At 41.6% G+C, this 27,345-nt stretch overlaps 1 protein-coding gene across 7 annotated transcripts in view; it reads left to right on the top strand.

Moving 5' to 3' along the window:
* The window catches only part of LOC105904535, a 59,010-nt gene extending 32,198 nt beyond the window's left edge, over window positions 1–26,812 (top strand). For 2 of the 7 annotated variants that reach the window (XM_042710369.1, XM_042710375.1), the window contains 10 exons: window positions 7,130–7,186; window positions 11,301–11,480; window positions 12,204–12,397; window positions 13,192–13,270; window positions 21,686–21,955; window positions 22,590–22,703; window positions 23,285–23,464; window positions 24,196–24,389; window positions 25,151–25,230; window positions 25,579–26,811. In XM_042710369.1, coding sequence (XP_042566303.1) covers window positions 7,130–7,186; window positions 11,301–11,480; window positions 12,204–12,397; window positions 13,192–13,270; window positions 21,686–21,955; window positions 22,590–22,703; window positions 23,285–23,464; window positions 24,196–24,389; window positions 25,151–25,216 — 1,334 coding nt within the window. In that variant the 3' untranslated portion in view covers window positions 25,217–25,230; window positions 25,579–26,811. Of the gene's footprint in view, window positions 1–7,129; window positions 7,187–11,300; window positions 11,481–12,203; window positions 12,398–13,191; window positions 13,271–21,685; window positions 21,956–22,589; window positions 22,704–23,284; window positions 23,465–24,195; window positions 24,390–25,150; window positions 25,231–25,578 lie in introns of all 7 variants that reach the window. The other 5 variants (XM_042710370.1, XM_042710373.1, XM_042710374.1 and 2 more) reach the window with 5 other exon arrangements.
* The last annotated feature ends 533 nt before the right edge of the window (window positions 26,813–27,345 follow it).

Genomic DNA, 27,345 nt, shown 5'->3' with positions numbered 1-27,345 from the left:
GAGGCCCTGTGAGAGCACGTAACACCACTAGCAGATCCCAGAGGGTATGAGGTGTCTCTCTGGCACCCTGAGCCGTCTCACCCCCGCCATAAAGCATGACGCTAGCGGGTGACTGCCAGGAGAACTGCCATTAATGCCTGCGTGGCAGGCTGAAATGGCAGCTAGGTACACTTTGAGAGTGGAAGCCGCCTTCCCCTCATCAAACAACTGCTGTAGGAATTCTAGTATAACGCCCAGCGCGCAGTTAATGGAGTCATGCTGCCGCGCAGCGCACCATTGTTCAAAACTGCGCCACTTCAGCGTATACAGAGCCCGTGTCGACACTGCTCGGGCACTCTGTATTGTAGCCACCACCGCATCCGACAAGCCTGACGCTATGAGCCTGCACCTCTCCGGATGGGGGTGCCACACTGTCCTGTGCGCCTGCGTTAGGAGGTCTCTCCGCAGAGGCAGCTCCCAGGGCTGTTGCACTGACATATTGAATAGATCTGCCTCCCACGGCTGATTGGGCCAGTGTCAATATCAATTCTCGTCCGCTACCCTGCCCAGCACCTGCTGGAAGAGCGGAATCGGGGGAAAAGCATATAGGCGTAGATCTGGCCACTGGTATTCTGTCTGTTCACAAACAGGTCCACCTGCGCCCTGAACAAACGCACCCAGATTTGGTCTATTACCTGAGGGCGTAGACACCAATCTGCTGCTCGAGGGTCGCCCCTTGATAACAGGTCCGCACCGTAGTTGAGGTGACCTGGAATATGAACTGCCCTGAGGGAAAGGACGTGACTCGCTGCCCACAGGAGCAGGCGGGTCGCCCAATGAAGCACTCTGAGATTCTTTTGAATGAAGAGTGCATTACAAATAAAATAAATTATGTATTTATTATTATTATTAGCAGTGACTGGGAGTGCACTCCGCCTTGACGGTTTATATACGCCAAGGCCGCAGTGTTGTCCGTCCTCACTAACACATGCTGACCACTCAGTCTTGGCAGAAAGTGTCGTAGAGCCAGGACTACTGTCCGCAGTTCTAACACATTTATAGGAGACGTGGCCTCTGTCACAGACCAGAGACTGTTCACGCCTCTCCCCTCGCAGACTGCCCCCCACCCCTTGGTGGAGGCGTCTGTGGTCACTACTACGCGACGTGACACTATGCCCATAGTGCCCGACGCAGCGAGAAACCAGGGGGTTCTCCAGATTGCCAGGGCCTTCCTGCATCTGGAGGACACCGTTACTCTGCGGTGCCTGTCTGTGACTGCGTTGAGCCTCAGAGACAAGTACCACATCTGGAACGGCCGCATACGCAACAAGCGTAGCGGCTGACGCCATCATTCCCAACAGGCGTTGGCAGCACAGCGACGAGACTGACTGTCCCAGTCGGAACTGGCGCACGCATGTTTTGATGGCATTTATTCATTCTCGAGACAGCCTGACCTCCATGGAGGTAGAGTCTAGAAACATGCCTAGGAAATGCGTAATTTGGCTTGGGCACAGAACGCTTTTTTCCTTGTTCCACAAAGCCCAATCAATGCAGGTGTGCCACCACTAGATGGCAGTCTTGAACCGCTGTTGCTCTTGAATGAAAGCCACGAACACGAGCCCATAATGGAACAAACGCAACTGCGTTGTCGTAATGGGGCGATGGCTACATCCACGCACTTTATGAAAACCCTCGGTGCCAAGCCAGGCCGAGTGGGAGTGCGTGGAACTGGTATGCTATTCCTCCGAACGCAAACCTCAGAAATCTCTGATCTCTGGGGTTGTTCGGGGCATGGAAGTAAGCATCTTTTAAGCCAATCGTGATGAACCAATCGTTTGGTCTTATGAACTGCACTAGCCGGCGTGGGGTCAGCATTCTGAACCTTAGCGGCATGAGAGCTTTGTTCAATACACGTAGATCTAATATTGGACGTAATATCTAATATTGGATCTAATATCCCGTCCTTTTTGGGGACCGGGAAGTGACGGCTGTAGAAGCCTGAAGCTTATTGCTTCATTTTTGGAGCAGAGAGTCTGTCCCCGCTGCACCTGATTGAGCCACCCCTCCGAATGTCGGAGAGGGCTTGTTTTGGGTAGCCGTGGCGAAGCAGAGCCTGCGAGCCGCGCTCTCCCCGCAACATGTCATGCTGATCTGTTCAGCTGAATAATTGGTCGGGAGTGAAACCCGCTCATTGCCAATTTGCCCATGTCTAGGTCTGTGCCCGCTCTGTCTAGGGAGGGGGTCAAGATCTGAGGGCACACCCTCACATTCGTTTGAAAAATGAGGGTGTATGGATGCAGAGGTGGATATGTTGAGGGGAAATTTACACAAGCATGACTTATGACTGCGCCCATCAATGGCAATGGCAGGCGATCAGGTTCGCTGGGACCTGATCAGCCCTCACCCACGGCGGACAGCAAGCCGGTGTGGAGCTGGGAGTAAACCCGCTCAGGACACACCTGCTGCTGTCCAGATCTGTGTCCGCTCCGCTCGGGGAGGGAGGGTCAAGATCTGGGGGCCCACGTCACATTGCTTGTAAACATGTGGGCATATGGGTGCCGTGGTGGATGCATTGAGGGGGGATTTACACACGCATGACTTACTGCAGCGCCTACAGGGGCAGTGCTTGTGACATGGGAGTGCTGTGCTTGTGAGGACTGACACCCCGCGCTCGACATGCAGGTTGCATGGAGCAGCGGGTAGTCTCTCTCGGTGTGGGGGCTGGCACCGGGGTGCCGCCGACATCACACACGTCCCTCTTGCTGTCACCCAGCAGGCACTCCATCTCCAGCCCGAATCCACCCCTGGAATGGGCTGGTTGGAAGCGGTGAGGGTGCTCCACTGGGTGAAGTACTGGGATGGTGGAGCGGGGGCGGGCTGCAGCCGAAGCGGCTACCGGACCCCCGCTACCTGTTGCCGACGGTGTGCACTGCTCAGCTGGGAGAGTCTCTCCAATCTGAGCAGGTGTCGGCTGTCCCGCATCCCTGTGGTCCCAGCCTGGGAGGCACTGGAACGAGAGAAAAGTTGTACAGCGATTTCGAAAACCCAGTAGGCTAGCAGCTAACAAGCTAGGTAGCTAACTCAACTTCTTAAGTCTAGGAAGTCTTAACTCTCGGAACTCACGCTAGTGACGGGAGTACAGACCGAGTTTGTTTACTTCCCCAACGGTGATAACCGTCGGGCAACAAGCTAGTTTACAGGGTAGTCTGTGGACTAGCCTGCTATCAAGCTAACAAGCTAGCTAACAAGCTAGCTAACGGTGATAACCGTCGGGCAACAAGCTAGTTCACAGGGTAGTCTGTGGACTAGCTAGCTAACAAGCTAGCCCGAATTTTAAGTCTATAAGCCTTAATTCGTGGCACTAAGCCAGCGAAGGTAATAAGACATAGTTCGCTTACCTTCCCAACGTTGACGGCTTGGCAGCAACCCAGTTCGCAGGGTAGTCAGTGGACTAGCCAGCTAATGAGCTAACTTGGTAGCTCTCGTCAGACGGGAAGAGGCTAGCGGGTGCGGCAGCGGCTGCCTGACACCACGCTGCCTGGGGCCCAACTCGGTGGCCCTCGCTAGCATCATGCTAGCGTAGATGTCGTCCTGGCGTGCCCGCAGCCGGGGCAAGCCTGCCTGGACGTATTCTGAAATGAGAAGAAAGTTAATTTCACGAGCACACTATCACACAACTGAATGTTGGGTAGCAAAAAGCTAGCAGGCCAGTCAGAACTGAGCCAGCTAACCAGCTAGGATAGCGACTTTACTTTCTTAATAGTAGGTCGAATCTTGTGGCGCTCTGAGCTAGTGAGGGTAAAAAACCCGATTAGTTCACAAACTCGTAATGAGCAATAGGCACACAAAACTTTGACCAGGTAGCGTAAAGGATATACTTGGAGCTGGCACTCCGTTCTTGCAAAGTTTTCAAAGAAACAGAGATCTGGTGCGCGATACAAGATATAGACTCCTGAGGGGGCGGGCTCAGGAGTGCGTGTTGACAGATCTCGCGGCCTTTCAGGCGTGAATGGATAAATGCTTCGATTTAGGCCCATGACTAGTGTCATGTACCATACTGTTATATCGCAGTGAACTGCGATAAGGAACCATTGTACCACTGATCACACATGGTAGATTTGCCGGGTAATTTAAGTTTGAGACCCCTGGTGTAGATCGAGCAGGTCTGGTGGATAGTGGACACAGATGATAGCACTAATAGGATTGATGAAATAGAAATAGAAATGTATTCCTGGTTTTTATAAGTTAAAGAATTATAAGATTGTTATTCAACTCATTTCAGGTAGATAGCTGCATTGACACATTACATAGATAGCCGATATATACAAATATGTGTGCTAAGTGTCACGTACGGTTTTGATAATCATTGTTATTTCAGTAACCAACTCTCTTTCTCACACACACACACACACACACACACACACACACACACACACACACACACACACACACACACACACACACACACACACACACACACACACATACAAACACACACACACACACACGGACACACACACAGACAGATCTACAAGCACATACCAATGCCATAAGTTCCCAGTCGTTCGTCTCATAAGTGACATCAACCCAGTGACAACAGTTCCGCTAAGGGCAACCAGATGGCCCAGATTGGTTGAGATCTGCTATGTGGTGACTGGGTCAGGTTCAGTCTGTAACAGAGCAATAATCCACAGTCAGTTCAACCAACAACATATACAGGGTTGACTGTCAGGTGCTTAAATGCAAATTATCTCTGTATGAATAATGGTGTTCAGTGAGTTATGAAACCAGAACTGACCTCTTCCCGGTTAGCAGCTGCTTACAGGGTGGGTGTCTCCAGGTCCTGTTGGGGAGAGAAGAGACATTTTTCATTTAATTTTCACCTCAAGTTATGTAGCCTTCATCGTTTAGTTGAATTAAACCAGCTTGATCATCATATAGCCAAGCCACCTTTAAAATATAGCCTTTGTCATTTAGAGTAATTAAACCAGTTTAAAGATCATATCACCAAGCCACCTTTCTTTATCTAGCCTTCTTTATATGGCCTCTGTCAGAAATCGTGTGTGTGTGTATTTTGAGACTTTCTGAGACTCTGTGTGAAACATGAGTGTGGCACAAATGCAAGCATATAAACCAGTAGAGTGACTGGAAATTTCCTGTAGACTGTATTTCTACTAGATAAGAAATTGCTTACTCATGGAATAGTCAATAGGATTTCAAACACTGAAAATATTACAACATGTTTCTTCCCAGTTTTGCTTGCATGGCGGAAGGCAACTGATGATGAGTTAATGAAGAAAATCAATCAACTAGAGAACATGACCAGTGAGGTGGAGACCAGTAAAAGACAACTGGAGTCACTGGAAAAGAAACTGCAGGACAGGAACAGCCAAATACAGGACCTGAGAACCAAACTACAAGAAAAAGGCAGGGAGCTGGAAGAGAGAGACAAACAGCTGGAGGAGAAGAAGGAGGAAAAGATTACACTTTTGAAAGAGAGCAGGGAGAGACTGGTAGAGATAGAACAGACAAAACAACTACTAGAGGAGAAGAATAAAGAGATGAAGAAGACAAAACAACAACTAGAGGAGAAGAATAAAGAGATGGAGAAGACAAAACAACAACTAGAGGAGAGGAATAAACTCCTCCAGGAGAGAGAGACAGAGCTAGAGAATATGACTAAACGAGATAAGGAGAGAGAGGGACTACTGGATAACATGACCAGTGAGGTGGAGACCAGTAAAAGACAACTGGAGTCACTGGAAAAGGAACTGCAGGACAGTAACAGTCACCTACAGGACCTGAGAACCCAACTACAAGAAAAAGGCAGGGAGCTGGAGGAGAGAGAAAGACAGCTGGTTGAGACAGACAGACAGCTGAAGCAGAGAGACAGACAGCTGGTGGAGAGAGAAAGACAGCAGGAAGAGAGAGACAGACAGCTGGAGGAGAGAGACAGGCAGCTGGATGAGAGAGAAAGACAGCTGGTTGAGACAGACAGACAGCTGAAGCAGAGAGACAGACAGCTGGAGGAGAGAGAAAGACAGCTGGAGGAGAACAAGGAGGAAAAGATTACACTTTTGAAAGAGAGCAGGGAGAGACTGGTGGAGATAGAACAGACAAAACAACTTCTAGAGGAGAAGAATAAAGAGATGAAGAAGACAAAACAACAACTAGAGGAGAAGAATAAAGAGATGGAGAAGACAAAACAACAACTAGAGGAGAGGAATAAACTCCTCCAGGAGAGAGAGACAGAGCTAGAGAATATGACTAAACGAGATAAGGAGAGAGAGGGACTACTGGATAACATGACCAGTGAGGTGGAGACCAGTAAAAGACAACTGGAGTCACTGGAAAAGGAACTGCAGGACAGTAACAGTCACCTACAGGACCTGAGAACCCAACTACAAGAAAAAGGCAGGGAGCTGGAGGAGAGAGAAAGACAGCTGGTTGAGACAGACAGACAGCTGAAGCAGAGAGACAGACAGCTGGTGGAGAGAGAAAGACAGCAGGAAGAGAGAGACAGACAGCTGGAGGAGAGAGAAAGACAGCAGGAAGAGAGAGACAGACAGCTGGAGGAGAGAGACAGGCAGCTGGATGAGAGAGACAGACAGCTGGAGGAGAACAAGGAGGAAAAGATTACACTTTTGAAAGAGAGCAGGGAGAGACTGGTGGAGATAGAACAGACAAAACAACTACTAGAGGAGAAGAATAAAGAGATGGAGAAGACAAAACAACAACTAGAGGAGAATAAAGAGATGGAAAAGACAAAACAACAACTAGAGGAGAAGAACAAAGAGATGGAGAAGACAAAACAACAACTGGAGGAGAAGAATAAAGAGATGGAGGAGACAAAACAACAACTAGAGGAGACTGGTGAGTGCAAGAGAAGAGATTTTTATGTGTCAGTGTTTAGCAACATAGACCGTATGTTGAGGCCCAAATGACCAATTAAAGTGATTCTCTTTCTAAACTGTTTTCCCTTTAAATCTCATTCTCTATCTGTCTGTGTTGTGTTGCATCAGGAGGAAAGCATCCCCAGTATCATTAATCTTGTCTCACTCAGTACTGTTCACAGTGTCAAACACTTCAGTAGCTACTACAGTAACTGAATGGGCTTCTGATCCAGTTTCTCTTTGTGTTGGACTCCTAGATCCAGATCCTCCTCACATCAGGAGAAGAGACAATACGGATTTAGGGCCTCCAAACAGTAAGTCTTGATGTTTGTGAATCTGTGAATAATCAGCCTGGTCTCAATCAGTCGTCGTACATATGTATACGAAAATCTTGAACATACAAATTCGTAACAATACTTACTAAATCAAGTGAAATTTTGGTATGGCATTATTAACCACGCGCATAATACAACGTGAGTCAACGTCTGTCTCCGCCATATTGGATTTTTTTAGCTCCCATTCACTTCCATTGTACCAAAATATGTGTAATTACTTGTGTTCTGCTTCATGAAATACTGTTTTTCTATTATATTCTTACAATTTAACATTGATTTCTCATTAAAAATGCAATCATACCACGTTTATTTTACATCGTTAGACTTCACAAAGTATGTTTCAGATCACCATTCACTTTGAATTGGATGACGTCTTCAGTGGTCTTTTTTTGCTTAGATTTTTTTTAAACTTACCGAGAAGTAGACACTGCACACTGTAAACCTCGTTATTGTAACTGAAGAATACGTCTGAGGGGATTTGCGAGGTGTATGGGCCAGCTATATAATGTTAGCTGCGCGATTGGTTGTTGACCTGTCAATCTCACTATAAACGTTTCCGTCACCACCATAGACAGACGCCCCATTGACGGTTTCAGCCTGTTGCAGCAACGTGCAAGCGTCGCAGCCATTTTGGACAGGTGAACAAGTAACAAGTAAACGGAGGAGCTGTGTTTTTTTCTGAATAAAAGGCACTATAGCGTTTATATTTCTCACCCGATTTCACTGAGTCGTTTTTATATTTAGAGGTTTATAATCTACGTGAAGTAGCAGAAAAAGTTTTGTCTCCATGTTACTTAGAATCTCGATAGTAAGCTATAATCGCCATGGATACTGTATATACATACACGTATGTCTATGATAATCGCTGCTAGACGCTCACTGTTTTTGTGCTCCCACAGCTCATTCACTTTGAAATACTGAAAATGAATCTAAACTATCGAAACAGTGCATTTTTAACTACTAATATTTGACCATCATTGAGAAAAAATTTAACAAAATCTGCAAATTTTATTATTATGACTATGAGGAATAATAATACACAAGAAGCATGTTACGTGGTCATGTATGGTCCTTTTTCGATAGGGTTACAGTTTTTTTTCCGAGAGGTTAGATTTTATATTGATATTGACTTGTGATATTGATACGTGCACATAAAAGCTTCATAATTTCAACCTCTTCGTCATATGAATGATTCCTTCACTGACCAAGGCTGTTAAACCGCTGACTACAATTCAATTAATTTATATAAATAAAGGAATCGGCAATGCTCGGCTACAGCTAATGTAGGCACACCACTGGCTAGGCCATGAGGTTTGTAGTCTGTGTCACTGACATCTCAGCAGTGACCTCCCTTAGGCCCTGACTGCTTGCCTTAACAACACAGCACACTCAGGGTCACAGGCAAGTAACTTGGGCCGCGGGCCAGTATTTTTCCTCGCCACTGAGTGGCGGGCCAGTCTGGGTTGCTGCCTATTTAGACGCTGCGATAGGTGCCCCTTACGTGACTTCGCAACAACTAGGCCTACATGGAGAATGGATAGGTCTACTAAAAATAACTAATGATAATAAACCATGTGAATGACCCCATTGGTGGTCTGTTTGAATAATTTTATTATTTTAATGAACTCTATTTTAGCCCCCTCTGTCAATATAGCCTCGCCTATTGTGAATAATAGCAATGATAGACTTCTTTCAACATTGAGCCTCCTAATTAGACCTAGGCTACTACTTGGAGTCTATGTTAGGCTACTTTTATTTCAAAATAGTTGGTTGATGCACCTAATATTGTTTATTGTTTGGGGAAAATAGCTTCTGTTGGGCTGAAGTTCAGTTAAAGACGAGTGATGAAATTAAGAATGCAAATCATGGTGCCCTGGTGTTCTCTCTCATTTCTGCTTAGCATCACCTTGCCTAATTCGTGAGCTTGTCGACCGAAAAAAAGATTAAAAAAAACTCGGCTACGATCTGAATAATCTGTCGGGCCAAAAAGAAATCGCTGGCGGGCCAGAACTGGGACTGTCTTCAGTTTTATGGCTCCTAGAGGAACCCTTTTAAGGGGGCAGGTGTTCATCCCCTCTGCACCCCCACTGGCCTTTCAGTGGCAGTGCAACAGTCTTTGGGTGGTCCCTGGGCATAATTTGCCACACCTGACAAGGGTGCTTGCATTCTCACCATGCTTTTCTGGGGCTCACTATGTGTTTTTTTTGTGTTTTGCGTTTATATATTTTTCCCTTAGATTCCAAGTCCATTTATTTATTGAAATAAACCCCTATTTTTGTAAACTCTGTGATATGTGTCTAATTAATGTTGTGCCTCACAGTATGCATGAACAGACCGCACTGAAACCACATTCTGCCTGCTGCAGTTTCTTTTCGGCACAATTATGGAAAGAGAAGCGTATGGAGTGACTGATTACGTCTGTTTCTCAAAGTCAAGGAGGTTTCCCTGGTAGGACGGATCCTTCCTAGTTGGGATCTTCAAAGGCTAGGCAAGACTCCGTCCTAGCATTCGGAGAACAAATAATGGAACAGTCTCACTAGTGTGCAGGTGTTCGTCATTGAGAGCTTTTAAAGGCTCAAGTATGTGCGCATAGAATTGTAGGTGCTTTAAGACCACAGATGATACTACAACGGTATCCTTGAAAATTCTCTGAACGAAGAACAGTCCTTAGGGGGGATTCGATGAAGTAGCATCCTTAAAACGCCGTCGTTAAGGATCCTTCCTTGACTACGATAAACAGCCAACATATTCTGTTGTGTGTATGAAAACTGTGGGGGTCAGCACACGTCTGAAAATGTTCCGCCTTTTAAAACCAGTTTTGCTCATTTGTACCATGTTAAAAGTAACCTTTACTAGTGTTTGCCTTTTATTTGTCTTGCCATCACTTTCTCACATCATCCACTTCCCTACACGTAGATGTCTGCTACACTATTGTATTAGTTTGGCAAAGCTGCACAGGTGGTGTAAAATTACTGCCCTGTATTATCTCTCCGTTTGATGAAGCCTTATTAGCATGTATATCTATTTCCTGATCGCTACATTTTTTATTCCTTTCAACAATGGTCTGCAGTACCATGATTCCATTCAATTGCACCCGTGATTAAAGGATACCGTTCAGTTGCAGGCACTGCAAATTACAGTTAGAAGGCAGTGACATGCACTGACTATGCAACCAGTCGCTGCGCTGGTTTAGTACATTCAGCATAATAGAAAAAAAGTAACAGTGCGCTTTCTGCGGACCGGCCAAGTCACTGTTTACACTGGGCTCTCTGGCATATGTGTGCACCTGCTCCTAAGATTTTGCTTGTTTCTCCAAAGACCAAAGCCTGATGTCTTCCGGGCACAACTTGAATGGGAAACTTGGACCCTTTTCTCTTACTCTGACTGTGGAAATGACAAATATTACTGTGTCTCATTATAGTGAGATTTGGCAAGGGTCAACTTGGTGTACACAAGCAACAGTTCATATATTGCAAATGATGCTGTAAAGTAACTATATTGATGTGTTGGTCTATCTGCCTGGATGTTACTGGATTATCGGTCCTCCTTCTGCTATGCTGTTTTGTTTAGTTGTCTACATGCTGCTGTTAGTTGTTGTACTCTACAGAATCATCTCATCAGCTCTCACTAAAATGTTTTTAGTTATGTAATTATTCTAATCCAATATACTTCTTTCACAGGCCTTGTAAGTGGGGGCAGTGTATCCATAGGTTTGTCCACCCCTGTCTCCTCTCCCTTTGCAGAAGTAACTAGAAACCATTAGTGACATTTATATGTTACCTTAACTTAGTCAAGGCAAATAGACCCCTGTAGGTCTTCTTTGTAGCCCTCAAGCTTTTGAGCTCAGTGGTCCTTAGTTGCTGTTTTCGCTGCAATGACTAACTATTTACTCTTTAGGCACAGAGTGGATTTACAAAAGAGGCCTGACCAATGCCAGCTGGTTAGCTTGCCCACTTTAATAGATGCCTCTGCAACGCAGAACATGCTTATTTCTGTTGACATTTTTGGTTCATTTTTTAATGTTTTAAACTAAAATTCCAACATATAGCACCTTTAATAACTACTGATGGAATTTTGATTCTATTGCCTTCAGGGACGACATATTACACTCTTGCTCCTGGAAAGTCGGCAGAATGCTCTCGGGATATCGAAACATGGCTCAAACCTCTAACTAAGGCGAAATCGGCACAGAGTTGTGATATGATCCTGGCTCTCTGCCTGGTTGTGTCTCGAGTTGGAACAGATGTTGAAACAGCACTGAAAGACATCCCTGGTATGAAGCAAAACATTTGATATAATGTTTGATTTAATGTGCTGATCTTCATATGAGCTGCCATAACACATACACTGTTTTTAGTCTGGCCTGGAAACATGCCTTTGGTATTAATTAGGGCTTGGGTTATTGAAGTTGACTTAAATTCAATTGATGCTGAAAGGCTCACAGTTCATGTGGTGATCACAGGACTCCTGGCCAAACAGGCAGTTCCCATATCACACACACAGGTGGCTGCCCATATCACACACACAGGTGGCGGCTAGATTTTCCAAGATTTCATCTAATAAGTCAACAGATCCAAATCTTTCTAATATTTTGTTATTGTCAAATTTCAAATGAAAAGTCCTCCTCTTTCTCAACACCCAAAACACCTCCACAGTCGCCTAACTGGAGACCAGTTAACCTGGCCTGACAAGCCCCTCCTAGTAGAGAATTACTAGTAGCTAGTCCGAGCCAAATCTGACCTGATGTGTAGACTAGATTGACAGTCTAGCTGATGGTACGCACATGCTGATCCAGTATAGAGTTGTAGATGTTAGATCACCAAAAGTGTTACCCGAATTTAATAGATCATTTTGGGCCAAAAGGTGTTCAGAAGTCTTAGTCTTTTTAGTTGTTATATAGCTGGTTAGCATTAAGTGTGTGATACTTTAAGTGCCTAGTGACATGTATGTGCAGTTTTATCATCAGTCTTTTATCCTGCTTTACTTTTCCGGACAGATGACAAGCCGACCATTCTGGTGGTTCTGCACCATACCCTTGATCCTGATTGTGTAGTACCAGACAGCAGTAGGTTTACCAAAAAGGAGGACATGCTCATTGTGGACTGTCTGTTTAATGAGGATGATGGATTATTGAGATGTGAAAGAAATGGCATTTCACAATCCACAATGTTGAAATGGATCGACACAAAGGTAATTCCTGCAGCGTGAACTACACGCAATATCAACAAGTTTACTATTTTAATATATTACAATTATAAAATTGTAATTTTGAGAAAATACAACCTCAGTAAATCTTCTTTAACAAGGCAGACTACACAGCAAATAGTTTACCTTCAACAATAACTGACATTTGAACCAATATTTTTCAGGCCCTCCTTATTTTGACAAAACACCCATTTGAATTTTAGGTAACATTCTACTTTAGTGAAAATATGTTAGCCATTAACACATAATTAATTAGTTTCTGTGTAAGTTCCCAAAAAAGTCTGCATTAAGCATCAATCATTTATTAGGCCTGCATACACCAATTTCTTATTCTCACTGAATATGTCATTTATTCTTCGTACATCTTTAATAACCAACTAGTTGGTCTCAACCCAAGCTGACTGATATACGAGAAGAATACAAATAGAAAGTTTGTAGCTTCCTAACACATTGTCTGAATGTTACGTATAGGGACAGAATAATTGTAGAATAGGTTTTCCTCCTGACAAACTGCTTCAGCAGGTCCAAGTAATGGTAATTGTACTCAAGTGGTGACTGGGAGGCAGGGCCCCTGTTGGAGTAATAAGTCCACTTCAATCAGTGATGCCAACATAGTATATGTTTACTGATCCAACATAAGTTCCCTGTTCTAAAGTGAAGGATTACTTTCCATATGATCAGACTAAAATGATGAAAACGGCCCACTACCTCTACAGACACATTCATCCTTAATAAAGTGTAAATATCTCCACATCTCCACAATTATTCTTTTAAAACAGGTTTCTTGTTCTAAAGTGAGCCTACGTGGTAAAACCTTCCAAGAAGTAAGACAGCAGGATGGTCAAGCAAAGTTTGCAGGTAGGAATGCCTATTCTACTACTATTCTGCCACTATAAGTAACTTATTCAGACAGTATAGTAGGAGGCAATAAACTTTATTTTTTGATTCTTACTATATATCAGTAAGTTTAAATTGAGACCAACTGGTTTGTTATTAAGGGTATACCAAGAATAAATGACCTATTCAATGACAATAGGAAATTGGAGAATATTGACCTAATTAATTATTAATGGTGCTTAATGCAGACTTTATTGGGAACTAATACAGACACCATTTAGTTACGTGTTAATGGCTAACATGTGTTCCTTAAAGTGAAGTGTTACCTTATTTTACTTTTATGCTTAATTTTTAGTCACCATCAGAAATCTTTGGTGGGGTTTTTACCCGCAGGAAGTATGTACTGTAGTTCCACTTAATATTTGACATATGTAGTATTAGTTTGTAGTTTCACTTCATATTCACACATTTAGTATCCCTTTAAATATACAATATGAGGCATCTTGTTTTGTTATCTCTTAGCACTTAGCAGTCAGTGACTGTGGATTGTGTCACGGCACTTATTTCCAAAATTACTCAGGGTTATTTTGATTTTACCTTGCATGCGTCAACATTCATGATGAGGTCGTTGGTGAAGTCTCTGATGGCCCTTGTAGGAAGACAATATTTACCGCAAGCAGCAGTGGAATGGTGCTCTACCACAACTGCGTCAGATAAATCTTACTGCTGATCTTCTGAGTCATGTTAGGGATTGGTTGGCCTTTCTGCCCAGCAGACATGCAGTTTTATTTGAAAATGTTATTGGTCCTCAAGAGCTTATCTTGACTTCCACGGCCATTTCTTAATAATATTATGCCTTTTTGAGTCACTTTGTCTTATTGATTGCCCATGACTTTCATATGCAGCAGTAATAGTGGGAAAATGTCTTTAGCGACACCTCCATCTAAATGTTTCCTTCATACATGTACATTTCAACGCAAATGCTGTACTGCACCACTGTTGTATAGTAGTTGTATAGTATAGTTGGTAACAAGGCTGCAATCAAACAAAAGAAAGCAGGAAACTGAATACATTTATGAATACATCAGCTAAAATGATAGTGTATAATTTATAATTTCCATCTACAGTGATCAAAATTTTGTCTTGTTTTGAACTGAAAGTTAAGTGTTTTGAACAGAGTATCTAAATATCTGGAAAGAATGCTGTAGGTGTACAGTGTATTACTGGTGGTGAACATTGACTGACAGGTATCCATTAAATTCGGGAGGAGTGGTCATTGACTGCATTTTGTATCTAAGTGTAAGTATAGGGCCAAATATCCACAGTTTAGCTCAAATAGTCTACTGGTATGCTGGATGTCTTAAGTGTTTTGGGAATTTGTAAATGGTATTGAGACAAGAGTGAAAATGATTGGAAAAAAACTAATACAAACATAAATATGATTAAGAGGATGTTATGAAAAAATACTTGCCTATAAAAACCTATAGACTTATTTCGGCTTAATGTGACTTCAATGTTTTAGCTGAACCGAATGTGTTTCCATCTGACCTAATATATTGTGTGATTGATGCCCATAATAAGGGGTAGATGTAAGATGTTAGCGCCCGTTATAGGCCTAATTTCATCGTTGTGTGCAACTAAAAACATGGCATGGTGTGGTTGTGTGCCTGGTTGTAGAGTGCTTTGGTCTGTGAATGCACACACAAGATGTGACTGTGGCAACTCATTGATCAAGATCATTGTTTTGGCTATAGTCTCTGTGTTGTGCTGTTGCATTGAAGTAAATATGGTGATATTTTAGAGACTGTGTGGTGCTGTGGTGGTTCAGGGTACTGTTTCAGTCGGTGATTTGACGTTTTGGAGTGGCTTTGTTTTTTATCTGTGGCTGCTGCACTGTAGCAACAGCTAAGTGATGACCTCCAGAGTCTATTTAAAGAGGCAACCAATGGCATCCGTGGCATGTGCTCTTGAGGCTGGTGCTCACTATGCTCACATGTTTTAGTTTTTGTTTATATATTTGTCCCTTAGATTTCAGGTCTATTCATTTATTCTATTCATTTATTCTATATTCTATCTATTTTTGTAAACTCTGTGATTATGTGTCCAATTTATGTGGCGGCTCATGAGCGAACAGTATGTATGAATGTATCGATGAAGTAGCATCCTTAAAATGCAGTCGTTAAGGATCCTTCCTTGACTATGATAAAGAGCCAACATATTCTGTTGTATGTGTGAAAACTGTGGGGGGCAGCACACGTCTGAAAATGTTCCGCCTTATAAAACCAGTTTTCCTCATTTGTACTTGTTAAAAGTAACCTTTACTAGTGTTTGCCTTTTATTTGTCTTGCCATCACTTTCTCACATCATCCACTTCCCTAAACCTAGAGGCCTGCTACACTGACCGTGGTTACATGCATTCGAATAACTGGCTTAGTCGGACTGAAATCGAATTATCCGTTTCATGTAAACACCTTTGTTCGACTATGTGCGGTCCGACTACGATCCGATTAACACCCCTGGATAACTCGATCTGATCCGGTTGATAATTCGACTATCGCGGCATGTAACGGTGAATTGGATTAGGAACTGGACTTTGCGTCTTTGCGCATGCTTGAGATCCCGCCGCCCTCCTCCCTCCCTCCTTCCCATGTTGTGACCCGGAAGTCGAAAGAGACGATAAGTTGTCTCAACTGTTCATACTAATACTAATATTTATGAATATCCTGCAGATTGTCTTACAAGCTTATTCTTGTTGATTATGAACAAACATAACAGAAGAGGTCCGAAGATATGAGCACCTTTACAACCCCTCCTTAAAAACGTGTAAGGACGTGTCACTGTGTTGACAAAAACGTTGACTGCGACGCGCTAATTCACCGAACAAATACTTTCATATTAATTTCCCACCACTTGTTAGTCATGTCATCCATTCATATCGATGTGAATCAATCAATACTAATACAACTTTAACTGTGATGTGTTTTTGTTTCATTTCACAACGTATTTACTGTATAATCAACGATAGCAGGTGCCCGCTTGTAAACAGTCCACATTTTATTTGCTTAAAACACACAGCAGTACTGTCAAATCAGAAAGCAAATCAGCTGTCAATCGGCTATTACCTGACCAATACCTTTCAAACTCGGTGATAGTATTCACAACTCATTTGTTCTTCATTCTATCAAATATGATGAAGTGTGGTCCGCCAGTGGCCCGTAATGGTTCGCGACGGCCAAAAGTAAATTATTGCGACATTTCTAACATACAACTCGGAACGAAGAGAACACAGCTAGTAGTAGCCTAATCTAATAAAGAGTTGCCTAATCTATTAACAAGGTCATGGATTGGTGGCTTAAGACAGGAACTATGAAAAGAAAATTAAATGAGAAAGCCTCTGACAGACAAGGAGAAAGTGCGACGGCGAGATGGTTCAGCCTCATTGGGCATTATCTCGCCGCGGAGTTGCATTCAAAACAGCGTTTTTTTCTCCCGCTGCGGAGACAGCAAGATGATAACTATATTCTGTGTTGTGTGACGTTGGATAATGACAGCTCTTAATTATGAAAAGTTGACTACTAGGATGGCTGTATTAATGCCAGTGGGCTAGCCTACTGTTGGTAGTGAAATACTGCGGTCGGTATGCGCATCGTTGTGTTTTGTGATACATTGGCCTGTCTGAGTGTGTGATGGGAGTATGAGGCTGTGAGCGAACTATAGTTAGTAACATAACCAAGTCACGCATGGAGCAGGGTTCCAGATGCTTTGCCTTGCGCATTGTCATATCTATAACTAGCCTACTGGTACGTAAAAAAAGGAGAGCCCACCCGCGAAAATCATGTGTGCGCTAACATGTTGTTCCGGGGATATTTAGTTAAATGGTCCGCAAATTTTTTTTGCTTTTTTGGCTAAGTGGTCCTTGGTCTGAAAAAGTTTGAGAAACACTGCTTTATAGACAATAACGACCATACACTCCCATTGCACTCAAACAACCACACTCAAACGAGGAGATATTGTATCAATTAGTCTATTAAGTATTGTATTGTATTGTATTGTATTAATTGCACAGAGTTCAACGTTACAGCAACATAACTCTGCACCGGTCGCTAAATCTGATATATCCGTGTGCATCACCGTTCTCGCTCTCTCTCTGCCACACCCACCCTGTAACCTACGTGTTTATACATTATAGGAGCAAGACCATTATATTAACATTAGATGGGGGACCGGGATGAAAATGTGACCTGGAATCATAGTGCGAAAATAGACCTGTCAGAGAAGGAACACCTGGCGATTCTCTCGCCTTTTATCTTTCACCTTTGAATAATGTAACTTATAAACACGTCGGCCGGCAGAAACAAACAAACAACGCGATGGACAACCCAAGACTCATTTCCCATGAATTTATTTTTTTCTCATTTCCCAACACTCATTTCTGGACCGATGAACAGACGCGATTCATGCTCAATCAACTGTTGTTGCTGTTGGTAGCATAGACATATATATGTCTATGGTTGGTAGTGGTGAAGAGGTCAAGCGGAAACGGCTGCATCACCACTAGTTGTAATGAAAACAGCGCCACCTATCGTATCGGATATGACATGCTTTCGGCCAATGATTCGATTTATTCACTGCCATGTATATTGGGATAATAGCAGTTGCCCCAAAAGATAGCATAGTCCGACTAAAGCAAGATTCGAATTATACCATCATGTAAACACACTGACTATTGGATTAGTTTGTCAAAGCTGCACAGGTGGTGTAAAATGACTGCCCTGTATTATCTCTGTTTGATGAAGCCATATTAAAATGTATATCTATTTCCTGATCGCTAAACTTTTGATTCCTTTTAACAATGGTCTGCAGTACCATGATTCCATTCAGTTGCACCCGTGATTAAAGGATACCGTTCAGTTGCAGGCACTGCAAATTAAGGTTAGAAAGCAGTGACATGCGCTGATTATGCAACCAGTCGCAGGTTTAGTACATTCAGCATAAAATCAAAAGTAACAGTGCGCTTTCTGCGGAACGGCAAGGTCACTGTTTATGCGATCTCTGGCATATATGCACCTGCTCCTAAGATTTAGCTTGTTTCTCCAAAGACCAAAGCCTGATGTCTTCCGGGCACAACTTGAATGGGGAACTTGGACCCTTTTCTCTTACTCTGACTGTGGAAATGACAGATATTACTGTGTCTCATTATAGTGAGATTTGTCAAGGGTCAACTTGGTGTACACAAGCAACAGTTCATATGTTGCAAATTATGCTGTAAAGTAACTATATTGATGTGTTGGTCTGTCTGCCTGGATGGATTATTGGTCCTCCTTCTGCTGTGCTGTTTTGTTCAGGCATCTACATGCTGCTGTTAGTTGTTGTACACTACAGAATCATCTCATCTTTCACTAAAATGTTTTTAATGTGATTAAACAAAAATATACAATTTTGGATTTGGATATGTTAATATGGATATGTTAATATTAGTGCTGTCAAACGATTAAAATATTTATTCGCGATTAATCGCATTTATGTCATAGTTAACTCAAAATGAATCGCGATTAATCGCAAATTTGTATCTATTCTAAATGTTCCGTCGTTTATACATTTTTTCCATCATTTTATTTTTTATTTAAATGCCCTTATCAACATGGAAAAGTGGATTGGCTTGCTTTAAACACATTTTTTTATTTTATTGAAAACCAACATTGCCAAACAGGGCGGTACAAAATAAAATTATAAAGTGCACATTTCAGGTAAACAAGGACTCAGCCTATAGTGCAGTTAAACCATGGCTTAATATTTTCTTTTTTTCAAGTATGCTGGGAACATAGCAGTCAGGCCTCTTATTTCAGAAACAATGAACCGTAACAGTTAGGTTACCAATAAAAGGTAAGCCTACTACTTCTTTGCTTTCAGCCAGCTGCCTGTTGACATTTTCAGACAACAGTGAAGCTCGCTTCTTTTGCACAACACAACTTTTAAAAGTAAACTTTCCATTCAGAAGCTTTTTATCATCCATTTCGCCGTATCGTGCTCACCATTCACTCAAACCGTGACGTTCGCCTACTACACAGTTTGCGAGGCCAAAAAGAACGTTAATCTAAAAAAAAAAATGAATAAAAAAAAAATCGCGTTAATCTCGCGATAAAAAAATGTACGGCGTTAAAATGGGTTTGCGTTAACGCCGTTAATAACGCGTTAAACTGACAGCACTAGTTAATATATGTAAAATATATGTAAAAAATGTGTATACATCCTTGTAAGTCGCTTTGGATAAAAGCGTCTGCTAAATGACTAAAAAAAAAAAAAAATCCAATACACTTCCTTTACAGGCCTTGTAAAAGGGAAACAGCAATAGTAACAGCAATGCCAGAAACTGGATACACTGTCAGTGTCTCCACTGAAAACCAACATAGAGAAAAAAGCCAACCTGCAAGTGTCAGTATCCTCACAGGCATAGGCGGAGATCCCGGGGGGGACGTGTCCCCCCCTACCATAAAGTTGTCCCCCCCAACAATCATTGGAAACAAAACTTTTTTTTTTTTTAAATATAGTAATTTAAGTGTTGAAAAATCATGTTCCCCTATTCCTCAAAGTGGTTTGGTTCACATGCTGTTTCCTACGGGCGGGGCTACCGGCAGCTCCGTGTTTCAGTTAATCAGCCCAGTAGCCTACACGGTCAGACTGTTTCCTCCTCTGTCCCCTGTCGCTGCCGCTATGATACACAATATGTAAAGAGATTTACCTCATTCTCGAACGCAGTAAGAACATGTAAAGAAGAAGTTTTTTTCGAAACTCCATTTACGAAGTTCCAATCGATATGCACAAGTATACATACGTTTATTAATGGATTAGCATGACATTGTGAACGTTTGCCAATAACACACGCATGCCGGTAATACACACCGTTAAGATAGCTAGCTAGACAGTTCATGCTAGTTAATAAACGTAGGTCTACATCTCAGTGCCTCTCCAGATTTGTTAAATTATCTGAAGGTAAATTAATGTCATCTTTTCCTGGGGTCCATGAACTATGCTGGTATTGTAACATGGGGTGACAGTGGTACAGGAGGTAGAGAAGTCGTATTGTAATCAATAAGTTGATGGTTCGATTCCCATTCAAAGTGTCCTTGAGCTGTTTTATAACTTATTTTGAGCATCAAGTTCTCTTGAACTTTGGACATTAGTTGTCTGTAAATAGATATTTCGTGTCAGTATATTTAATGCTGTTTAGAGAATTCTAAAATGACTTCGAATTTCTGTTTGTAAATGTGATAAGAGAATTCGATGTTTAGCAGTTTATGCTAGCTCTTGTGAAAGCAATTTTTTCATGTCCCCCCCCCCCGGAATTACTCTTCGAAATTTGACCATGTATTGTCCCCCCCTACAATGAAATGGGATCTCCGCCCCTGGCCACAAGTGACACAAACCTTCTAAGGTTGTTGTTTGCCAGCCATCAACAGAACAGAAGACTAAAAAAAACATTATTTGCAGGCGATTGGGAAGATGAGCGAATTCATTTTACAGGCTGTAGTGGAGGTGTGTGTGTCAACCGGTGAACAAGGGGGCGTGGCCAGAGCGGAGTTCAGCACAGACGTGACATTTTCTCACTAGTTTTGTTTTTTAATTAATGCTTGTTCATCGTTGCGATCGTTGTTGTGTTTATTAGAAAGAAATACAGCCTTGCATGGCAAAATACAGGGGAATTTGGGCGATTTTGATGCACAAAATGATGTTTCCGTCTGAAAGATGCAATTCTGTTTCAAAGGGTACATTCCGCGAATTCTGTCCATTTTCCGTTATCGCGGACATTTTCTCCCCGCGTACCCCCTGAACCACTTCGCGTACCCCTGGGGTTAAGCATACCCCAGTTTGGGAACCGAGGCTGTAATTGATGTGTCGGCTTGTCTGCTTGGATGTTACTGGATTATTGGTTCTCCTTCTGCTGTGCTGTTTTGTTTAGTCATCTGCATGCTGCTGTTAAGTGTTGTACATTGCAGAATCATCTCATCTCTCATTAAGATGTTTTTAATGTGATTAAAATCAAACTTTCCTTGCCTTTATAGGGACAGTTCATGATTCACGATTGCCATGATAGCATTTTCTAGCTAAAGATAAATTAGCACGTAGCATCTGAAAACAACCGTGGTGAGATGTAGACTAAATGTGGGTGGGAAACGTACTGTCTATAGATAGTAAGTTGGGAATGGTTGGAGCATTTGTGGCATATATCTAAATAAAATTCCTCCTGATAGTGGCCTTCAAAGGGGGTTTGAAAGTCTTTGAAGTACAGGAGGAAGTGGAAACTTGTCATTTCAGTGCACTTCTAGGTCATTAATTCAACTAGTGGTCTCTAGACTGTTGTCACATAAAGGGCCGTTTTGTCCACTGTGGACTGCCTGCCCCAAGACTTACCTGTGATTTGGTCTTTGTTTTTCCAAGAACTCCCTCCTCCTGGGCCAATCAAGATCACGTCTGTGGCACATGACGCTGTGTCTCTGAGCTGGGAGCCTCCTCAAGGACTGACTAAATCTATGAGATTCAGAGTCACCTGGAAAAGTCAAAGAACAGGAGATCTGCTCAGTTCTGAAGTGTCAGTTGCAAATCTTCCTATTCAAGGCCTCACTCCAGGAGTGAAATATGAATTTACTGTAGTCACCATCAATGATAGTGGTGGGCAAAGTAAGAGTGTTTCAACAACCCATGCAACAGGTAAAGCCTCATCATTTGAATTATATTACATTACATTTGTATAGTTTACTATAACCATATATTTCAGCAGATATTTGTAAAAGTTTGGGCACCCCTGTGGAAAAAAACTGATTCTGTTGATTTTCAAAGTGAAAGAAGTCAAATAGAACCCATCCAGCAAAGAAACATTAAACAATGAGGCTTTCCTTAAATTGTAATGCTCTGGTACCTTTTCAGTTATGATAAAAGATCAAATTGATAGTAATTGTATCCAGATCCAGATGGACATATCCTTGATTGACACCATCAGCCACAGGTTTAGTACATTCAACATAAACTGAAAAGGCACAGTGTGGAGCTTTCTGCTGACCAAGTCGTTGTTTACGTTGCGCTCTCTAGCGTGTGAACATCTGCCCCAAAGTGTTTTTCATATTATTTCATGTTACTAATGATGCTGTAAAGTAAATATATTGATGTGTTGGTCTGTCTGCCTGGATGTTACTGGATTATCGGTCCTCCTTCTGCTATGCTGTTTTGTTTAGTTGTCTACATGCTGCTGTTAGTTGTTGTACTCTACAGAATCATCTCATCAGCTCTCACTAAAATGTTTTTAATTATTTAGTTATTATTCTAATCCAATATACTTCTTTCACAGGACTTGTAAATGGGAAACATAGTGGCTCAGACAGGGCCACAAACAATTCCAGCCACCTTGGTTCAGGAGCACGAAGGGAGGCTCAAATATCAACAAACCTTTTACCAGAATCATGTATGACACATATTTCTTTTTAAAGGCTCTATATGCAGTTCTGTCTAGCTGTTTGCAGCGTGTTGTCTCCCACTGGGGAGGTAAAAATAGGTGTAACTCCACCCCTTCCCCTGTGTTTCAAAGACAAAGCAGCTTATTTTCGGCTAGTGAGCTAAATTATTTAATATTCCACACTCCACAGATTGGGGGCAGTGTATCCTTGGGTTTGTCCACCCCTATCTCCTCTCCCTTCGCAGAAGTAACCAGAAACCATTAGTGACATTGATATGTTACCTTAACTTAGTCAAGGCAAATAGACCCCTGTAGGTCTTCTTTGTAGCCCTCAAGCTTTTGAGCTCAGTGGTCCTTAGTTGCTGATTTAGCTGGAATGACTCACTATTGACTCTTTAGGAACAACGTGGATTTACAAAAGATGCCTAACCGATGCCAGCTGGTTAGCTTGACAACTTTAATAGATGTCTCTGCAACGCAGAACATGCCTATTTCTGTTGACATTTTAGTTTTTTTATGTTTTAAATAAAAATTCCTACATATAGCACCTTTAATAACTACTGATGGAATTTTGATTCTATTGCCTTCAGGGACGACATATTACCCTCTTGCTCCTGGAAAGTCGGCGGAATACTCTAAGGATATCGAAACATGGCTCAAACCACTAACTAAGGCGAAATCGGCACAGAGTTGTGATATCATCCTGGCTCTCTGCCTGGTTGTGTCTCGTGTTGGAACAGATGTTGAAGCAGCACTGAAAGCCATCCCTGGTATGAAGCACAACATTTGATATCATTTTTGATTTAATGTGCTGATCTTCATATGAGCGGCCATAACACATACTCTGTTTTTAGTCTGGCCTGGAAACATGCCTTTAGATTCATTAGGGCTTGGGTTATTGAAGTTGACTTAAATTCAATTGATGCTGAAAGGCTCACAGTTCATGTGGTGATCACAGGACTCCTGGCTAAACAGCCAGTTCCCATATCACACACACAGGTGGCTGCCCATATCACACACACAGGTGGCGGCTTGGTTTTCCAAGGTTTCATCTAATAAGTCAACAGATCAAAATCTTTCTAATATTTTTTTATTGTCAAATTTCAAATGAAAAGTCCTCCTCTTTCTCAACACCCAAAACACCTCCACAGTCGCCTAACTGGAGACCAGTTAACCTGGCCTGACAAGCCCCTCCTATTTGAGAATTACTAGTAGATAGTCCGAGCCAAATCTGACCTGATGTGTAGACTGGATTGACAGCCTAGCTGATGCTTTGTATGCACATGCTGATCCAGTATAGAGTTGTAGATGTTAGATCACAAAAAGTGTTACCCGAATTTAATGGATCATTTTGGGCCAAAAGGTGTTCAGAAGTCTTAGTTTTTTTAGTTGTTATATAGCTGGTTAGCATTAAGTGTGTGATACTTTAAGTGCCTAGTGACATGTACTGTATGTGCAGTTTTATCATCAGTCTTTTATCCTGTTTTACTTTTCCGGACAGATGACAAGCCGACCATTCTGGTGGTTCTGCACCATACCTTTGAACCTGATCATGTAGTACCAGACAGCAGTAGGTTTACCAAAAGGGATGACATGCTCATTGTGGACTGTCTGTTTAATGAGGATGATGGATTATTGAGATGTGAAAGAAATGGCACTGCACAATCTACAATTCTGAAATGGATCAGCGCAAAGGTAATTCATGCAGTGTGAACTACACGCAAAATATAAATTATATTATTTTAACATATTACAATTATAAAGTTGTAATTTTGAGAAAACACAACCTCAGTTAATCTTCCTTAATAAGGCAGACTACACAGAAAATAGTTAACCTTCAACAATAACTAGCTATTCAACTATTATTATTTTGACAAAACACCCATTTGAATTGTAGGTAACAATCTACTTCAGTGAACAAATGTTAGCCATTAACATATAATTAACTATTGAATACCTATCTGTATAAGTGCCCAATAAAGTCTGCATTAAGCATCAATCATTTATTAGGCCTGCATTCACCAATTTCTTATTCTCACTGAATATGTAATTTATTCTTCGTACATCTTTAATAACCAACTAGTTGGGTCTCAACCCAAGCTTACTGATATACGAGAAGAATACAAATAGAAAGTTTGTAGCTTCCTAACACATTGTCTGAATGTTACGTATAGGGACAAAATAATTGTAGAATAGGTTTTCTTACTGACACTGCTTCCGCAGGTCCAAGTAATGGTAATTGTACTCAATTGGTGACTGGGAGGCAGGGCTTGGAGTAATGAGTCCACTTCAATCAGTGATGCCTACATAGTATATGTTTACTGATCCAACATAAGTTCCCTGTTCTAAAATGAAGGATTACCTTCCATATAATCAGTCTGAAATGATTGTGTCTGTGGCCCACTATGACTACAGACACAATCATCCTTGTAAATATCTAATTATTCCTATAACAGGTTCCTTGTCCTCAAGTGAGCCGATTTGGTAGGTTTCTACCACGAAGTATGACTACAGGATGGTAAAGCAAAGTTTGCAGGTAGGAATGCCTGTTCTACTTATATATCCAGACAGTACATTAAAAGGCTATAAACCTTCTATTTGAATCAACAGACCAACTAGTTTATTATAAGGATGTACCAAGAATAAATTATCTTTTCGATGAGAATAAGAAATTGGTGAATATTGGCCTAATAAATGATTAATGGTGCTTAATGGAGACCTTATTGGACACCAATACAAACACCAATTCAAGTTTGTTCACATTTGTTCCCTAAAGTATCTCTTTAAATATACTCTGTTCCTTTGGAGAGACTTAATACATACTGTATATAGACAGATGGATGGATGGATGGACATGCCATAACTAAACACTCTGATATTCCAGGTGTCCACTACAAGAACACAAAGGTTTCTTCCCTCAATCTTTCAGAGGTCCTGATGTCTATTAGGTGATTTGAAGGGCCTTGGAGGGCCTTGGAGGATTCCATGATCATCTTGTTCTCATGGAAATTGTTTGGCATGAATGGATTAAAATAATGTCTAATCTTGATGATCCCATGATCATCCCGTTCTTAATAATAATCCTGTCATCAAAGAATTTGTGTGTTATATATACTATAGAAAATATTACATATGTGCCCAAACTTTGGAATGATGCTCCATGCCTTTTTTCACTCTAAATGATATACTAATACAAAAATAATGTGCTAACCTGCTTAAAATGTTGAAAAGACCGTTTCATCTTTAACTTGCATGCCACTGTCTAGCAAGGTATCTAAACTTGTGTATATGGTGTAGTGGAACAGATGAACAGCTACACAGTTCTCTTGCATACAAACCACGACCCAGAGCGATAAAAACTAAGTAAGTATCACACAGTATGCCACAAAACACATGTTGTGGCTCCTGACAGCAGAGCCTACACACAACATTTGGAGCGAGCATGGCAGACATTTCAGGTGGAAATACTGGCTCAGCCGGCACCACAGATTTCACATAATAGGCCGTCTATTACATGACGTTAGGAAATAGGCTGTCCATAAATGTTAAACTCAAATTAGCTCTCAGTATTCATGCTCCACATGTAAAAGGTGGGTGGACTGTAGTTATAGGTTTGTTGAAGTCACTTTGATAATCTTCAGGACAACATTGTTGTATAATGTTTAGATATAAATGTTTAACCAGTAGATTAACACTGAATCTACCTCAATTGCTTTCAGTACTTTTTATCTTGGCCGTTCACATGCTGCTACAGTGATACGCTAGCTTTATTTTAAAAAGCCTGAACTATTGAAATGCAGTTGGATAGGAATGGGAAATCATTTTCATTTGGGTTGTATTGACATTGAGGTTACAATAATTTGGTTGCACTGGTTTTATTTTCTGCACAAATTTTTTTTATTGAAATTCATGTTGCCTTAATAATAAAAAAAATTCTGAGCAAAATGTGTCTCACTTTATTTAGAGCCAAGAAATATATCTTCTTCTTACAAGTTCTTATAATTTGTCTATATTATTTTACGCCAGCCTATGATATTTCATACTGGTATGGACATTTTCATACTTTACTTAAGGCTAGCAGAGACATGCTATGTAATATTAAAATGACTATAAGGTATTTTTCCATTTTGTGCAATCTCTAATCATAAAATGCATCACCACAGTGACTGGTGTGTATTTATTATTTAGAGCTTACACACTTAAGTTTACTTACAAGTTGTTTGCATTCCCACAAGTCCGGTTTTGTTAAGAGACTTTCTTGTATGATTCCAGGTTTCACAATCAACTGTGCGAAGAGAAAGAAACCATATCAGCAGAAAACACTAGCAAAAGCGAAAGACTAGAGCAGAGAGTGCTGTGAGGTTGTCTGGGTAGTGACTGGTATACGCATGTGTGTGTTGTGAGGGGATTTCTAAGTCTAGGTTCAAATTTACCAACATTGAAAAGGTTGTATTTTTAAACCATGGTAGTTAGATGATGAGAGATGATGAGAGTTAGATGATTAGATGATGAGAGTTAGATGATGAGAGTCTACGATGAATATAAATAAATGTGGGGTATTTAAAGTAAACTATGCATACTGGAGAGATACATCAACAGAGGTACCAATTAATATTGTTTTGTGCTCAGCAAGCTTTCGATACCTGCTTTT

The sequence above is a fragment of the Clupea harengus genome, chromosome 18, assembly GCF_900700415.2.
Source record: "Clupea harengus chromosome 18, Ch_v2.0.2, whole genome shotgun sequence".
Taxonomy (NCBI): Eukaryota; Metazoa; Chordata; class Actinopteri; order Clupeiformes; family Clupeidae; genus Clupea; species Clupea harengus.
The sequence above is the reverse complement of the archived record's forward strand: the minus strand, read 5'-3'. Positions and strand labels throughout refer to the sequence as shown.